Source organism: Papilio machaon, chromosome 5 (assembly GCF_912999745.1).
Source record: "Papilio machaon chromosome 5, ilPapMach1.1, whole genome shotgun sequence".
In the NCBI taxonomy this organism is placed as follows: Eukaryota; Metazoa; Arthropoda; class Insecta; order Lepidoptera; family Papilionidae; genus Papilio; species Papilio machaon.
Genome location: NC_059990.1, coordinates 7509111 through 7526474, shown reverse-complemented (window position 1 = coordinate 7526474; position 17364 = coordinate 7509111). Strand labels below are relative to the sequence as shown.

Below are 17364 nucleotides of genomic sequence, written 5' to 3'. Positions count from 1 at the left end.
CGCCCACTGCTGGGCATAGGCCTCCCCCAAAGATCGCCACGATGATCGTTCCTATGCAACCTGCATCCAGGATACTCCCGCAACCTTGACCAGATCATCGGTCCATCTTGCGGGAGGCCTGCCCACGCTACGTCGACCTGTACGTGGCCGCCATTCCAGTACTTTGCGGCCCCATCGGCCGCAAAGTACGTTATCCTTAAAATAAAAGAATTAGTGGCATACTAATTTGACTTATTTTTGTTATTTGCAGTACCCTCCGAGCACAGCGCCTGCGCAACACCTTTTTGTCCACATAGGTGGCACTGTCACCTACGCGGACCCCTTATTAGAAGTAAGTGTACTAAATATATTTTATTAGGTAACAGAGAAACAAACAAAATATAATGACGCGTTATTAACAAAAAATATAGCATTGCTTTTCTTTATTAAGAAAGTGAAAGGATATTATTAATAGCGAAAGGAAGAAGATGGGATGGGGAGGGAAAACAAAAAAGTATGAAATAATTAACTCTCTGTGCGGAATTAAAAAAAAACTTAATTATTAGGCTATGTATTCTTTCAGACTGTGTTCTACATCCAAGACAAGTTTCATCAAGATCTGTTGAGCCGTTCTGGAAATCAAATATCCATCCATCCATCCATCCCTCCAACTATCCATCTATACTTTTGTATTTATAATATTATAAAGATATCTTCAGCTGACTTGTTTCTTTGGTTGGTTGTGTTTCTTGTGTAAAGTTAAAATGTCGACATGTCAAATTAAGTTCTTTTAAACTAATGATAAGTGTACATTTTTCTTAATCTTTCTAATGCAAATAATTAGAAAGATTTTTTTAACTAGTTTTTTTTTATTTCAGTCAGTAGATGTTCAACAAATAAACGATAAATTCCCTGAGAAGAAAGGTGGCCTAAAAGAGTTGTACGAGAAAGGACCGAGGAATGCGTTCTTCCTTGTCAAGTTCTGGGCTGATCTCAACACGAATAACTTAGATGATCCAGGTGCCTTCTACGGGGTCACTAGTGTGTGAGTATTCTTTTCCTACACATCCCCTCCCCTTCTTATTCTTTCATGATTAGAAAATGGCAGGATTTTTGCACAGATTCCATTCTCATCACACGAATTACTGAATGACTTCCACTTGAAATCTGTCTTCTGTGTGTAATAGATGTTTTTCAGGTTATTTATGAGTGAAAATAAGTAGATTTTGAAAATTTTAAGGAATAAGACCAGGGTGATGATGTGATGATGATGATTGTACCTTCTTAGCAACTTAATTAATAATTTTTCATTTTTATCAAGTTGTATATACTTTGTGTTTAACCGTAAATTTCCATTCCCAAAACATTCTTACCAAAAATATTTATTTTATACAGTTTTATTGAAAATGAGGAAAAAAAGTTCTAAGTAGGCGACACTAGCGCCAAGAGTGGGTGTTTTTTTTCTTATTTTAAATAATTGAATAATTGATGAACTTAAAAATTTTATTTTCTAATTTTTTTGAGTGAAATTTTAAGGAAGTCATTACTAGGACTATAGTCTACGGAGTATTTTTGTATATAAAATAAAGCGTTTTTGTACATCTGTGGTATAGTAATTTCTACTGCCACCCTTGATCATGCTGACAAGTGACCAAAAGGCAATTTTTCTCCGCATTCTTCCTAATTTTAACCCATTTCAAAAAAGAAGTTCTTAATTCTGTATGTTTTTTTTTTTTTTATTTCGTAACTCTGTTCCTGGTTTTCTGATTTTCATATGTTTTTTTTAAACGCAAAGATAGTTTAGAGTATACTGTATTTAGTTTTGACGTGTTGTGTTGTGTATTTGTAGGTACGAAAGCAACGAGAACATGACAATAATGTGCAGCACGAAGGTGTGCTCGTTCGGGAAGCAGGTGGTGGAGAAGGTGGAGACGGAGTACGCGAGGTTCGAGGGCGGGCGCTTCGTGTACCGCATTCAGCGCTCGCCCATGTGCGAGTACATGGTCAACTTCATACACAAGCTCAAACACCTCCCGGAGAAGTACATGATGAACAGTGTGCTGGAGAACTTCACCATACTACAGGTATCATACTCTTCTGATATCTTGGTGCATCATAGGAAGGGAAAATATTCTCTTTCTGTGCATTCCCTTCTCCGTCGATTAGAGGTAGGCAAAGCATCAGCTTCGCTGTTTTGGCGAATTCAAGTCGCTCGCTCGTTTGCCACTTTATCTAATATATAAAATTCTCGTGTCACATTGTTCGTTCCCGTACTCCTCCGAAACGGCTTGACCGATTCTCATGAAATTTTGTGAGCATATTCAGTAGGTCTGAGAATCGGCCAACATCTATTTTTCATAACCCCCCCCCCCCCCCATTTAGTTCTTTTTAACTGCGCACGGACGGAGTCGCGGGCGACAGCTAGTGATATATAAAAAAGTGGTAGATTTCAGCCACATATTTTCTTGTTGGCTCGAGAGCCGTTAACATCGAATTTTAACACGGGGTTAAAAATGCATCCACGAATTATTTCTTAATGTATTATTATTACTATGTAGTTATATTTAATATGTTTTTTTTTTTTTATTTTCAGGTGGTGACGAATAGAGATACTCAAGAGACATTATTGTGTGCAGCGTTTGTGTTTGAAGTGTCGAACAGTGAGCACGGCGCGCAGCATCACATCTACAGGCTCGTTAAAGACTGAACACCATCGCGTCACCACACAACAGCACAACACAACACAACAACACAACTCTGTCATACTAATACTGCACACAAAAAAATACACGATTCTAATTTATTAAAAAAAAATCAAAGCTGGACTCTTTTAATTCTATTGTCTATCACTTTCTATTCTCTTTTTTTCTTTGTCTTGTCTTGGCAATTTAAATTTAGGTTTTTTATTTCAATATTCGGAATGTTTATCAAAATTAGAGTAAAAATTTTTTTTATACTAAGTTATCGTGATACTAATTTTTCTCAGAATCGTGTATGGTCAAAATGGCCAACTATAAATATTTGTGGACTATTCAGTATTTACACTGACACAAACAGACACAGATGTGACAGATTATATTCAAAGTGAGACGAAAACATCGTTGTTATCGACATTTTAGTGATGCAAATTGTAGAGAAAAAAAAATGTGATCTGAAATATTACGCTACAAGTATTTTTGTAAATGGAGATTTATGTATAGCTCAATTTTTAAATATCATGTATCATATAGTGACAATGGACGTTCGGAACGATTTAGTCTATGGTTAATAAAAAAAGAATAATCAAAAAAATTTTAATGGATCACAAAAGAAAAAAAAAACTTTCACAAAATCTAACCTTAAAATTGCGTGTAAATTATCAATATTATGAAATTTATAGATTTCAACACACAGTGCCTCTATAATTATGTTACATTAACATTAATTACTTGAGCCTTTTTAACTTTTCCACTGCGGCTTTCGTGACGATTTGTAAGCCCCAGTGGAAATGTTAAAACTTAGAATACTGCGATTCAATACATAGGTTTATTAAGAATAGATTTATTTAGACGTCTAGAAATCTTACTGATTCTTTTAAGTGCTCTTGGTACAATTTAATATCTTATTTGTTGATCATTATTTTTTAATGATTTCGAAACAACGTTGAATTACGTCATAAAGAGTAATGATTGTATTGTGGCAGCTTTTTTTTTTAATTTTTACTTTTGTATTTTGAATGTTTCTTTATTTATAAGATCGTTTTGTATTTCTGCCACATATGTCTTTGCCACTCGGTTATAATATTGTACATACTACAATTAGCCAATCAAGGTTGTTATTAGGGATGTGAAAGTGTCGATATATCGATATTTATAACGAATAAACTTTGATCATTAAAAATAAAATGCTCCTATTTTTTTTTTGGTCGCGATTCATGTCATGTATCAATTAAATAGAGATTTTTAAATATGATAAATGGTTTTTTTTAATTATATAGCAAAAAACTTTGAATCGATTTTTGTCGATATTAATATCGATATACCTGCTGGTATTATCGATATTTCGATATTACGTCACAGCCCTAGTTGTTATAGATGTATAAAGATGTATTATAAACAAGGTATTCAAATGTGTGTATGAATACGCAATTTAAATACAATTGCGTTGAAATTTATTTGTCAAACTCGTCAAATATAAGGCTCTAAGAATCATGTTTGTTTTTTTTTACATGATTTTTTAAGGTTTATTTGTGTTTGTCATTTCATGCCACTAAACATGATTTCGAGAGCTTCCAACTTTAATTGCAATAAAGTAATTTTTTCATATACATAATTTTCTTAAATATAAAAAATATATTTGTTTTTTTTTCTATATTTGGAAATGATGCTTTGATTTTTTTTTTCTTGGCAGCTTTTCTTAACGCGGCCGTGTAAATAAGATTTTCTATTACTTTACTCATTTTTGACTCATTTTCTAAAATTGCATCATATTTGGAAACGACGATTTGATAAAAAAAAATATTTACAAAACATTGTAATATTAAAAAAACTACAAAACTATTAAATTAAAATGTTTTAAGCGTCTTGAAAAATAATTCGTCTGTGAGTTTTTATTTTATTTTGGAATATTTTTTTTACAGATTTTTTTCCATTGTTAATACAAATTGTCATTTCCATTATGTATGTAGCTTAATATTTTTTCCTTATTTTTTTTCCATCAACGTTATCTCCAACAAACTCTGGGCCGCTTCTGCTTTCTTTAAACTTTCAAAGTACAAAGAGTGCCGGCCTACTGATTATAAATAAGTTTTTTTTTTATAATGTGGCAATGATTTGATCTCTCTTTTAGTCAAATATTTTTAGGGTCCCCCCCTTTTTTAAGTTTACATCGGTAACCTTATGTGCATTAAATAATATAGTTTCAAGACATGCGATAGAAAAATATTATCTTAGATTTGTAAGAGATTTTTTTTTGTATTTATTTAATAGATTTATATTAGGTAAATTGTAAAGTGATTAGTTTTAAGGTTTTATTTTTTAATATGGCAATGGTCGTTCAGCAAAATCGTAGGTAATGTGAAATAATTAGTACTTAAGCGAATGAACTTAATTTTTTGGTGCCGTCATGTTTTCAGCTCTTAAACATTTTCTAAGCTTATTTTGAACGACATTTTGCAAATATGAATGATTAGATGTTGTCAATAATCGACATAATCGACTAATCAAACATCGATACATTCAGAAATATCGATAACAAAATCGATAATTGATGTTTATCGAATTTTAAGTATCGATATTTGCCAACATCGATGTTTATTACAATTATTTGCGTTTGAATCGATTTTATTTAGAAATTGAAAATTAAAAAAAGAAAATATTTAAATATATTTACATCAGTGTTGCAATGTTTTGTGTCTCGAAACATTATTTTGTTAATATAAATATCGATTATTGATCATTATCTTTAATTGTTACATTAATTTGAGAAAATAGCGAAAGAGATCTGCTTCTTATGTGATTTTTTTAACTTTTTTGTAATGTTATTGTACTCAGAGTGAGATTAACGAGTTCGTTCGACTCTTTTGCTAGTTAACAGACGGGAATGGTTTAGTGTATTTTTTTCTAGAATCGTACTTTTAGTGCATTTGTTTCACTTTTAAGTTTCTAAGTGATTTTTTTCTTTTATAAACTTTTTTATGACGAAGAAAAGTCAGGAATTCTAACAAGCTTGTTACCAGGATATAACCCCTATCCTGTGATATAATATTTTTTAACGTAGACAGTTTGACTTTAAAAATGTCAGATAACGTTATCTGATCTGGTGATCATTCAAACTAAATAATGATAGCACACTAGCGCCCTCCTGTCAGTATGAAAAAAGTGTCCCAAGATCCTTTTTATACTGTATCTGTCATGTCATGTTTTTTCTATGTGGCATGTTTTTTTTTCTATGTGGCAACTTTTACATGTTTTGTGACAGAACTAACAACGATAGCAGCGCCTCTCATCGGGTCAGATATCTTTGTTTGACTATGTATTTGCACTATCAAAATACATGTATAAAACATATTGCTATTTCTATCGTTCTGTTTGGAAAATAGAGACAGTGATATTTTTCTATACAAGTATAACAGTAGTGGCAATTTCAGAATAAATATGTCTATCTGTCTATGGAGATGAAGCTTGTTATATATTTTATTTTAAAAAGGATCTTTCATATCGACAATCTGCCATATCAATATGAAAATTAAAAAGAAAGTCGCCGGCCTTGGAGACAGTCATTTGCTTAATTGTTTTTGAGGTTATTTCTCTTTATATCTATATAAGTTTCTCGAACTGAGGGGTTAGGAAATAAATGGCAAATGATTATTTACAAAGCCGGCCGACATATTGTACAGTATTTTAAAGATAATATTACGTTAAAGATTTGTATGAAAATTTAATTATATTGTCTTCATAAATCCAAGTGTATATCATTTTTTACTGAACTCTAAAAAAAACAAATAAAAAAGTTGCCAGATGTTATGTGATCACATTGGCGTGTTATTCATTCAAATAACCGTTAATTTTGATTTAAACCACAACAATTCATTGACATCTAAATATAATTTGACTAGAAATTAATTTTCTTTACTTTGTTAAAAGTACAGTAAGCGTAACTTAACAGGCCAGTACTTAGATTTTAGGTTGTTTTGAAGTCTAAGTATATTTCCTGACAGAACCAACCGCTAAAAAGACTATTTTGACCGGGTCACATAACTTTGCCGAACTATAATGTTAACAAATATGTAGACAACAAGGGCGATATGATAAATGACTTTCCAATTAATTGTTCAATAACTTGACCTGATAACAAATATATAATTACTTCGTAATTAATATTACAATTTATTAATCGTTCAAATAATTAGTTCTACCTAAACAACACAAGTATAATGCAGTTAATTACAATATTTAAATAAAAAAAATCTAGTGATAAAAATAGCCTATGTTACGCAGTGATAGTGTAGCTTCCTAACGGCATAAGAATTTTTGAAATAAATCAAGTAGTTTTTGAGTTTATTCTTTACATACAAAAAGACAATTTTTTTCTCTATGTAATATTAGTGCATTCTAAATATATGAATTGCACGTCTTGACTTGTTAATACAATGTTTTCGTATTAGATCTTGCTTTTGAAAAATTATATACAGTATCAATGAAATTACCAGTACCTTCCTCTCAAAAAATTAGAACATTTGGAAAGAGGACCTTAGGCAGATAGAACGAGGTTTAGGCTAAGCGCCATCTGCGCCCGCCCATCTCAAGCCCGGTGAAACTGTAAATGCCTCCTCAAGGCAAACAGGCAGACACTCAGTCACAAAAAAAAAAATTAGGCAGATATTTGACATGAAATGATTTTTATTTATCGCTACTTTCTAACAAATTGCAGTAGTGTTTCGGGTAAAATTTCTTCAGACAAGAATACAATCCCTTTTGTAAGATCGAAGAAGCGAAACTTGAACTTGAAGAAATATTGTTATCATGATTTCGTCACGACCTCAATAGAAAATCCATGAACGAAGGTCAATGCAATAAACAAATATTAAGATAGTTCGATTAATTCGTAAACAAAACTGGATCAAGATAATGTTAAATTCATATACAGGTTGCTCAAAAATCCTGTTTCTAATATTTCACACACAACAGAAAAGTAATTAAATTTAGTTAAGAAAACTTTTTGGACAAAGACATTTTACTAAAGGAAAAAATAGTCACTTAAAGGTTATGTTAAAGATTAATTTTGTTTAACTTTTAAACTGCATATAGAATTATTTTTAATGTATATTAAAAATAATAATATATTTAATATTTTTGTCATCATGCAAAATTTAAGCAAAACTTCTTACGAAAGTTAAAACAAAAGAATTGCCTAAAGTCAACACGCTTGTTTTTTAAATAACTCTTCGGTGAACTCACTAGTAAAAAAAAGTTATATTTAGCTGATACTTTTACATTTAAATGTCACTGCGTTCAAAATCAATACGACACTATATTGTCTATGTCCTTGAATTTTGTAACAAGTCATCTGATAAAGTACTGTTCCTTCAAAAAATTAAAACAAACAAAATAAATCGCTTCTTAATTTAGATTATCAGTATTGATAGCGTAAATACCATATCAATTATATTCCATCAACTTTTAAACATTTATCACAAACAATAGCATAAGTTAATTTCCACAAGAACTTTATAAATTTATTCAAGAGTGCAATTTGATCGAGGTAACACCTACGATCAATTAACAAAATGAAAATTTTAAAATTACTTATAATAACGTTAACTATACTTATAGGAGTATTCAAACCTGGCGATTGCGGTATGTTATATAATTATTATTATTAGTGTAATGCCTTTTAATTTATGCGAAATGGCCTTTTATGAGAAATATCCGGCGCGTTACCTTGTAATTTTCTGAAGTTATATAAAATACAAAAATTATATGAGATTTACCACCACTAAAGCGTTCCCAGCGTGAAGGATGGTCTAGGTCTAGGGTTTCGGAATCAACAATTATTTCAACAAAATCCTAGCTTAGAACTTTTTCTTCCCCTATAAAAGTGATACGAGTGAGGCGTAAATGTAAAAATAAATAAAAAGGGTATCCTCAACAAAGTTAAGGAATAAAAATAGAAGGTGAAGACGTTTCTTTGTAGGTTTTAAGTGTCTTTATTATCACGATATCTAAAGCTAATTTTTCGTACAGATTTGCCATGCCGAGCGCGCGATGTAGGTATAGAGGGCAGGTCGATAGTGTGCGTTTGCGATGCGAACTACTGTGATACTATTACAAAAGAAACACCAGCAAAAGGAACTTTTGTAGCATACACAAGCAGTAATGTAAGTTGTGCATATTTTAAAGTTAGTTTTATCTCTAACTGAATTTAGCTCATTTTTATTACTATTTGTTTTCAGGATGGAAAAAGATTCGAAAAAAGTTACGGAGTGGTGAATGGTTTAAGCAACGAATCAACGCAAGACGATGATTCTATTGAAAGCAATCGTATGTACAATTTTTTATTTTTACCGAATTTTTACTCTCAATTGTGTAGATTCTCAAACCTAATGCTGTAAACAAAGCCATATTATTTTTATTACATGATGATTACATGATTTGATTTCACTTATAATTTGGGAGAAAAAATAAAATCCTTGTATTTTTTTGTATAACAGTATGTATAAGGAAAAACGTGATACTCCGCGTCATGACGTCATCTAAGAAGCAGACAATCGAGGGTTTCGGAGGCTCTGTGACCGACGCCGCCGGTATCAATTGGCGCAAACTATCTGCTGCGGCGCAAAAGCAACTCATGAAGTTAGTTCCCACTATATTTTTCATACACTTTTTTTTAATAAAACAACATGAATCGTGTTTGTGGTCCAGAATGGTATTTGGTAAGGTCCGGTTATCAACATTATATCTCATATGCATGCTCGAGTGCTGTGAGGTACTCGCTTATAGTACTACTAGCTTTTGCCCACGGCTTCGTCTCCGCGGAATTAAGGGCGAAAAGTATTTCAAATGTTACTTGTTCTTTATCTATGACAAATTTCAATAAGATGTGTTGTAATCCGTTGTGTAGTAATCGAGTGAATATACAAATCAAATATATCCCATGGAAACCGTACACTTTTCAGGGATCGTATGATATTTCCAGACTGTGTTTTACGTCTATGCCAAATTTCATCCAAATCCGTTGATCCTTTTTGGATATATCTTCTAACAAACATCCATCCATCCATCTTAACCAGTGTTTCCTAAAGTGGGCGATAACGCCCCCTTGGGGGCGTTTGAAACCTAGGAGGGGGCGATAATAGGCCTAAAAAATGGGGGGCATTGAAATTAATTAAAGTAATGAAATTGTGGTTTTTAAGTTTTAAGGCTGAATAAAAATTAGGGGGCTCTGAAATATAAATGATTTTCAAAGGTGGCGGTGAAAGAAATAAGTTTGACAATCACTGATCTTAACATTCCCATTTACAATATTTAACGATTGGACAAGCTGATAAAATGACATTAAAAAAGTATTAACATCCAAACAATAGTGATAAATCATTAGGATATATATAATAATGAATTATCAAAAAAGATTATCAGATCATTAAACTGTGATATATGTATATATCATAAACAAGGTCTAATGATAATATATGATGACACTATTAGCTATCTATTAGGTAACTAGCGGCTGCACGCGACTTCGTTAGCGCTTAATAAAAATATATATAAATATAGCCTAACAGCCACCTTCCAGTAAAAGTCCCGTAAAAACCAGACCAACCGTTTACGACATTTTCCGGTACAAACGCGGACTTGTGGACAGACAGACATACTTATAAATATTATATCAATTCATTTTTCGTTAGAAGCAACTTAAATACATCATGTTCATGAAATGTGACGTTTTTCGATATTAAATAAAGGCATCAATTTTTCTAAATGTATAGATAGATTTAGATATTAACTTGTCGTCAAGCGGAGTTTCTTAGGTACTTAGTAAAGAAAAAGAAAAAAATTCAATCCACCCTTACAAATATATTACGCCACTGGTAGAACGCCACTATTTTAGTAATTACATATACATTTTTTACATCTTCCTATATACATAGTTGTGTTCAATTCGCAGTACATACTTCGGACCCGAGGGCTTAGAGTACAATTTGATCCGCGTGCCAATAGCTGGCGCTGACTTCTCTACTCACCCCTACACATACAACGAGCTCCCGTGGAATGACGCCGCTCTAACTAACTACTCCCTCAGCCGAGAGGACTTTGATTATAAGGTGAGAAAGTCGTACAATACACAATACATGGTGCTTTCTCTTTTTTTTACTGAGATTAAAATTAACAGAACAATTTTCTTAAATCCTGGAAGATCAAGTATTTATTGACGAATAAAAATGTGTTTGGAGCGTCGTTGGCTCAGGGGTTAAGCACTTGACTTGCAATCTGCAGTTCCTGGGTTCGGATCCCGCCATGTACCAATGTTTTTTTAGAGTTTCGATTTACATATGTACATTTATCCGACGTTCTTACGGTAAAGGAAAACATCGTGATGCAACCTGCACATATCTGAGAAGAAATTCTATGATATGTGTGAAGTCACCCCTAACTTAGGGTAGGTTCCGAGCCCCTCAGTTGGGACATATAGTAAGCTGCTGATGATGAAAAATGTGTTTAAAAATCAAAATTAAAACATCCATCGATGGATTGTTCTTTATAAATTCCATGTTTAACTTAGGTGGTACTACCTGAATAGTTTACAAGCTACGATTTTATAGCAAAATTTGTCATGACCTTCAGCTTGGAAATAGATTTAAAATAATACTAAAATCATTTTTTTTTTAATATTGCATATATACATTCAGTGCAAGCTGTTATCAGATTGATGAGTGCACATGGACCTGAATCTTTATCATTTAATTCAATTGATTTCAATATTACTTAATTACCCAGATATTTGAATTGATTGAAAGATAATAATTTTTTTTGCTGTATGAATTGAATGCATAATTCGATTGTATATTTTTTTCATATAGTTGAGAATAATTTATTCATTAATATGTTATAGATCCCGATGATAGAGATGGCGAAGGCGATGGCAACTGACGAAGTTAAAATAACGGCGACAGCTTGGTCATCACCTATTTGGATGAAGACCAACGAGGCCATCACCGGTTTCGGACAAATTAAACCAGAATTCTATCAGTCTTATGCCGATTATCATCTGCGGTAAGCAATAGTTTTATAGTACAGCATCAAACCAACTAAGATTTAAACGTAACTTTTCGATATTAAGGAGTAAATTACTCCACTCCACACACTCTCATAATTATTACACTATTATTAATAAAGCTTCAAAATCATTAGGTTTCGTCTTGAGAATGTCATCTGAATTTCAAACTATTAAGACCTTCAAAATATTATATTGTGCATACGTACGTAGCCACCTGGAGTACGCCTCTCAAGTCTGGAACCCTTGCTATCACACCGACAAAAACCGCATAGAAAACGTACAAAGACGGTTTCTTCGGTTCATACAATACCGTGCTGGAACATTTGTTTACAATTATTACTCTCGTTGTAAGAAATTTCATCTGTTACCGCTAGAAGAGAGAAGGCGCGTGGCAGACTTAGCTTTTCTCAGCGGTATTGTAAACGGCGTGGTCGATTGCCCTGATCTCCTCGAAAAAGTAGGCATCATTGTTCCCAAGTGTGGGCTTCGCCTCCGTGAACACAACTTATTATATACACCGCGAGTTAAGAATAGGTATAGGGAGAACAGTTATTTAGTACGAGCGTGCAAATGTTATAATGCAATCTCTGATCATATTGATATATTTAACATGTCAGCATTTAAAATCAAACAATTTTTTAATGACCGTTTCTTCAGTGCATGACTGAGAGTTCAAGGGACTTTATGGATTAGCTTAAAAAAAGACAACAAGAAGTGAATTTCATTACCTGCATTTACACCCATCTGTGACAACTTTTAATTAGCCTTAAGTTTATATTTATATCATAATTAAATTATAAGTTAGCTGTAAGTTGTCCGAATATTAAATAAAATAAAAATAAAAAAATAAATGATGATTAGAGAAAGGGAGAAAGGAAGAGACAGAAGAGAAGGAAAGAGAAGGCTTTTTATCTGTTGTTAACATTAAAAACTATGGATTGATTTCAACAGTGGCACAAGATAATTCTTTGGTAACTAATCAGCATGTTTATATTTCAGTTTCCTCGAAGAGTATGAAAAATTCAACATAAAAATCTGGGCTATCACCACCACCAACGAGCCCATCAATGGCGTCGTACCAACCGTCAAGTTCAATTCTTTGGGCTGGTTCCCAAGACAACTAGTAAGTAATACAATATTACCTACCACAACGGGAAAAACAATCTTACACGTTGTCGGATTCTTCTTAAGCTCTTGCACTCTTAAGCTCTGACATAGAGCAGAGCCGACAAGCTAGCGACAGATTATAGAAGATTGAGGAATGTCGGGTCCAAAAGTCGACAAATGAAAACGGATTCGTACAAATGATATTAAATTTTTGCTTCAACTAGTATACTTATTTTTAAAACAGGTTAAAATAATTTCCAGGGACGATGGGTGGCGAACAATCTGGGACCTACTGTAAGGAACTCTCGCTTTAATGAGACATTAATCTTAGCAGTTGATGACCAGCGATACATTATACCAATATGGCTGAGAGGTGTAAGTACGATAAAAAATGTTAAATAAGAAATTGTTGTGTTTCTTTTGATGCTTATACTTTGAAAGGTTAAATTCATTTTGGTAAAGGTTATAAAGCAGCTAAACCTTCTTTCTAGATGGAGAAAGAAGATCCTAAATCAATCGAGTACATCGACGGTATCGCCATACATTACTACGGTAACTTCATGCCGGCGACCGTTCTCACCAGGATTCAGAAGAAGTACCCCGGCAAGATCCTGCTCTCCACTGAAGCTTGTGAAGGTAGGTTACATTGCATTTACACCACAAAAACAACTTTTTTATCAATTTTAACAGCAAAAACACATCTGTTGTACAGTCAGCTTCATAAATATAGTGGCAGTCAAGATATCCAAATATATAGGAACACCTAAAGTGATCAATTATATAAGTACAACCAAAGTCATCAAATTAATTGAAGCATCCACTCTGCTCAAAAAGATCGAAGCGTTCACATCGTCATATATATGAGTACATTCAAAGTGCCCATAATTATAGTAACAGACAGAGCGTCAATAGTAACGAAGCATCGAAAGTATGCAAAAATATCGTAACATTAGACAAAATTGAACTCTATCTCTATTCACTTAAGATACACTTTGAAATATACTACTTCTGTTAAATTCATTTGACGCTTTGTATCAACATAATAGGTTGTCTAATAAGTTCGTTCCGATTTTTAATAGGTAGCTTAGAATAGACCCGAATATATTAAAATTATTGAAAACATATGACATGTTTAGATAACACATCTACATATATATATATATATATATATATATATATATATATATATATATATATATATAAAAGAAAGTCGTGTTAGTTACACTATTTATAACTCAAGAACGGCTGAATCGATTTGACTGAAAATTGGTGGGCAGGTAGCTTAGAACCAGGAAACGGACATAGGATAATTTTTACCCCGTTTTCTATTTTTTATTCCGCGCGGACGGAGTCGCGAGTAAAAGCTAGTACATACTAAACGAGGATAACTTCAGCCATATTTTGACAAATGGTAGGACACGATTCGTTCTTTTCTATCAGTTTTATAAAAACTGATTCACTTAATTTTTGCCGAAATACATAAGACGTTTTACAATAAAATCGAACAAATATAATTTAAAAGACGTATTCCAAAACTTAAGGGCCTTTAATACTTCCCTTAAAAATGGGCACGAACTTATCGGACAACCCAACATTTTTCTTCTTATTATTATAAAGTTTAAAATTTATAAATTGACGATACATGACAGATACCTAATCTATATATATATAAAAGAAAGTCGTGTTAGTTACACTGTTTATAACTCAAGATCGGTCAAACTGATTTAGCTGAAAATTGATGGGGAGATAGCTTAGAACTAGGAGACGGACATAGGAACTTTTTATATTGTGAGCATTTTTTTTATTCCGCGCGGACGAAGTCGCGGGTAAAAGCTAGTAAGTAATATCAAATTTTACTCTGTCACAATATGTGCTAGTTTCAGTGTTTTACTATTTTCGCCGCAGTACGTAAGTTTAATGGTTCGAATCCCAGGCTTACAAGGTTTTTATTTTTCAATATTATCAATCACATATTATAGAGCTTGTTTTTTTTAATGAAAAGGAAAAATCTGGTAATGTACTTAGAATATGTTTTTTTCTTAACAAAAACAATTTTAAATTTTTATTTTTGGGGTATTAAATATTTATATAAAATTAATAACGATTAGGTTCGGCCATCTCGGAATAAAGCGAGTGGGCGGAGAGTGTTTTCACTTGTCATTGCGGTCATTGAAATTGAATTCTACTCGTATATCCATATCCTTGAAATACACTTTGAAAGTATTCAACTTCTGTTAAATTAATTGACAATTTGTATCAAAATATTTTTCTCTTACTGTTAGGTATCTTCAGTCCGGTTGCAGTAGAATTTTCCAAGCATAGATTTATTACACGTATTCGATGTCGCCAGTGACATAGTCCGCGCGGAATTAAATGACGAAACTTACAATAACAAACTTGAACAATAAAAAAACATGCTAATGACGACTCGGTTAAAAAAAGGGACAAGGAATATTGTGGTTCCTTAATTTTTAAAGTTGTTGCGATAAAGTTCAATTTTATATAACGCTTTGATAATAAAATTAAAAACCTTAAAAAGTGTAAAAAAAAGTTTGGGATTCGAATCGCCAAAACTGCGTATGACAGCGAACAGTTAAGCCGTAAGGCCAAACTGGCATATATGGTGACAAATTAAAATTTGATATTGCTTATCTATCTAGTATCTGTCATGCGGGACGTAAACTTGTAGTAAATAGCAAAAAATGTTTTGATTATAAAATGTCCAATGAATTTAACAGAAGTAGTATATTTCAAAGTGTATCTTAAGTGAATAGAGATAGAGTTCAATTTTGTCTAATGTTACGATATTTTTGCATACTTTCGATGCTTCGTTACTATTGACGCTCTGTCTGTTACTATAATTATGGGCACTTTGAATGTACTCATATATATGACGATGTGAACGCTTCGATCTTTTTGAGCAGAGTGGATGCTTCAATTAATTTGATAACTTTGGTTGTACTTATATAATTGATCACTTTAGGTGTTCCTATATATTTGGATATCTTGACTGCCACTATATTTATGAAGCTGACTGTACAAATGTGCCGGATTGCCTGGTGCAATACCACGACCACATTGAAGACTGTATCAAACGTAAACAATTCCGCGCTTCGTTTGATTCCTAAGCCTAAGTTTGGTTCTTTTCCTTTTTCTACTCTTCTTCTAAGGAATGGATGGGAAGGGGAGGTAGATTCGGCGGTATGGGACGCATAGGAAGGGAATCCCCTCTCTTTTTGTGCGTTCCGTCCTCCATTGATAACAGGTAGGCAACGCATCTGCATATGCGGATGTCTGTCACTTATTTGGGCGAATTTATGTGGCCGCTTGATCGTTCCCTTATATATGAGTATATAAAAAAACGTATCAGATTCAAAGTTTAAAAAAGTATGCATTTCGTAGGTCCTATGCCGTGGGATAAGCACAAGGTGGAGGTCGGATCGTGGGATCGCGCCGCAAAGTACACGCGCAGTATTCTGGAGGTAGGAAGAAGGTTTATTATCTTTACAAGATTCGAATACATTACGATTTATTTCAGTTACTAACAGTAGTTACAGTAGTTATATATAGTTAGTAACAGTAGTTACTAACATTGTGGGTCTATCTTACGAAACTAAAAAAAACTTGTCACCCAGTTTCTCGTCAATCCAAACTTTTGGATTTCATGAAGGTGTCATTTTGCCACTCCTTGGCCATTATTATGACTATTATGTAACATCTATTATATAAAGTGCGTAAATAATATAAAAAACATCTTTATTACTTAAGCACCCATCAAGTTCTATTTCTTTCTCAGGATTTGAATAACTTCGTTGTTGGCTGGATAGATTGGAACTTGTGTTTAGACGAGAACGGCGGTCCGAACTGGGCCCACAACTATGTCGACGCCCCCGTACTTGTTTACGGCGAAAGAGATGAATTTATCAAACAACCTATGTACTACGCATTAGGACACTTCTCTAAGTTCATCCCGAGAGGATCCCAAGTAGTAGAAGTATCACGAATGAGTTCCTCAACAGTACCAAATATCGCTGTTGTCACTCCCGAGGGAAATTTGGTACTTGTGCTGCATAATATGTAAGTCATTTTAATTAAATCTAGGTAACTATAGGTGGCTTTCAGATAGAAAAAGATTACTTTAAAAAAAAGTTTAGAGTATTTTTCAAATATCTTGGCATCGTTGCACATAACTCAATGTTAGAACCTTGAGCCGACAAGAAATTTGAAAAGAATACATCCTGAGAGATGCTACTTCAAGAATAAACACAAATATTCTGCTAAATAAGTTTACTTCCATTCATCAATGATGTTCTTTTTTCAGGAATAAATACGAAACAAATGTACGAATCAGGATAAGTACTCTGAGATACGTTGATATTGTACTTGAACCTGAATCCATTAAGACTGTTGAAATAAATCCCAATAACTAACTTTATATTTTTTTGTCAAAGACTGTATGTACTAAATTTATTTAATAAAAATAAAAAATTATGCCTGCATATTTCTATTTTTTTTCCTATAAAA

The 17364-nt window shown here is 32.9% G+C and overlaps 2 protein-coding genes and 1 non-coding gene across 5 annotated transcripts in view; all 3 read left to right on the top strand.

Annotated features, from left to right (window-relative positions):
* The window catches only part of LOC106710630 (protein scalloped), an 81333-nt gene extending 78544 nt beyond the window's left edge, over window positions 1-2789 (top strand). For all 3 annotated transcript variants that reach the window (XM_045677911.1, XM_045677912.1, XM_014502748.2), the window contains 4 exons: window positions 251-331; window positions 858-1024; window positions 1829-2063; window positions 2573-2789. In XM_045677911.1, the coding sequence (XP_045533867.1) occupies window positions 251-331; window positions 858-1024; window positions 1829-2063; window positions 2573-2686 (597 nt within the window). In that variant the 3' untranslated portion in view covers window positions 2687-2789. The remainder of the gene's footprint in view (window positions 1-250; window positions 332-857; window positions 1025-1828; window positions 2064-2572) is intronic.
* A 5333-nt stretch (window positions 2790-8122) lies between these two features.
* Window positions 8123-8955, top strand: LOC106710545. Its single transcript, XR_006756125.1, has 3 exons — window positions 8123-8315; window positions 8703-8836; window positions 8912-8955. It is a non-coding gene; the product is annotated as an uncharacterized LOC106710545 (transcript).
* Window positions 8954-17331, top strand: LOC106708148 (lysosomal acid glucosylceramidase-like). The gene is made up of 10 exons (XM_045677982.1): window positions 8954-8999; window positions 9170-9311; window positions 10624-10780; window positions 11569-11729; window positions 12733-12856; window positions 13102-13215; window positions 13332-13476; window positions 16243-16322; window positions 16637-16917; window positions 17162-17331. The coding sequence occupies exons 2-10, from the start codon at window positions 9202-9204 to the stop codon at window positions 17268-17270; spliced, it is 1281 nt and encodes a 426-aa protein (XP_045533938.1). The 5' UTR covers window positions 8954-8999; window positions 9170-9201; the 3' UTR covers window positions 17271-17331.
* The last annotated feature ends 33 nt before the right edge of the window (window positions 17332-17364 follow it).

Excerpts from the sequence above, each read along its gene's own strand:
- LOC106708148 (XM_045677982.1), top strand. The coding sequence starts at position 9,202 with ATGACGTCATCTAAGAAGCAGACAATCGAGGGTTTCGGAGGCTCTGTG. Across the intron at positions 9,312-10,623 it reads GCGCAAAAGCAACTCATGAA|TACATACTTCGGACCCGAGG; the intron begins GTTAGTTCCCAC and ends TTCAATTCGCAG. Across the intron at positions 13,216-13,331 it reads TACCAATATGGCTGAGAGGT|ATGGAGAAAGAAGATCCTAA; the intron begins GTAAGTACGATA and ends CCTTCTTTCTAG.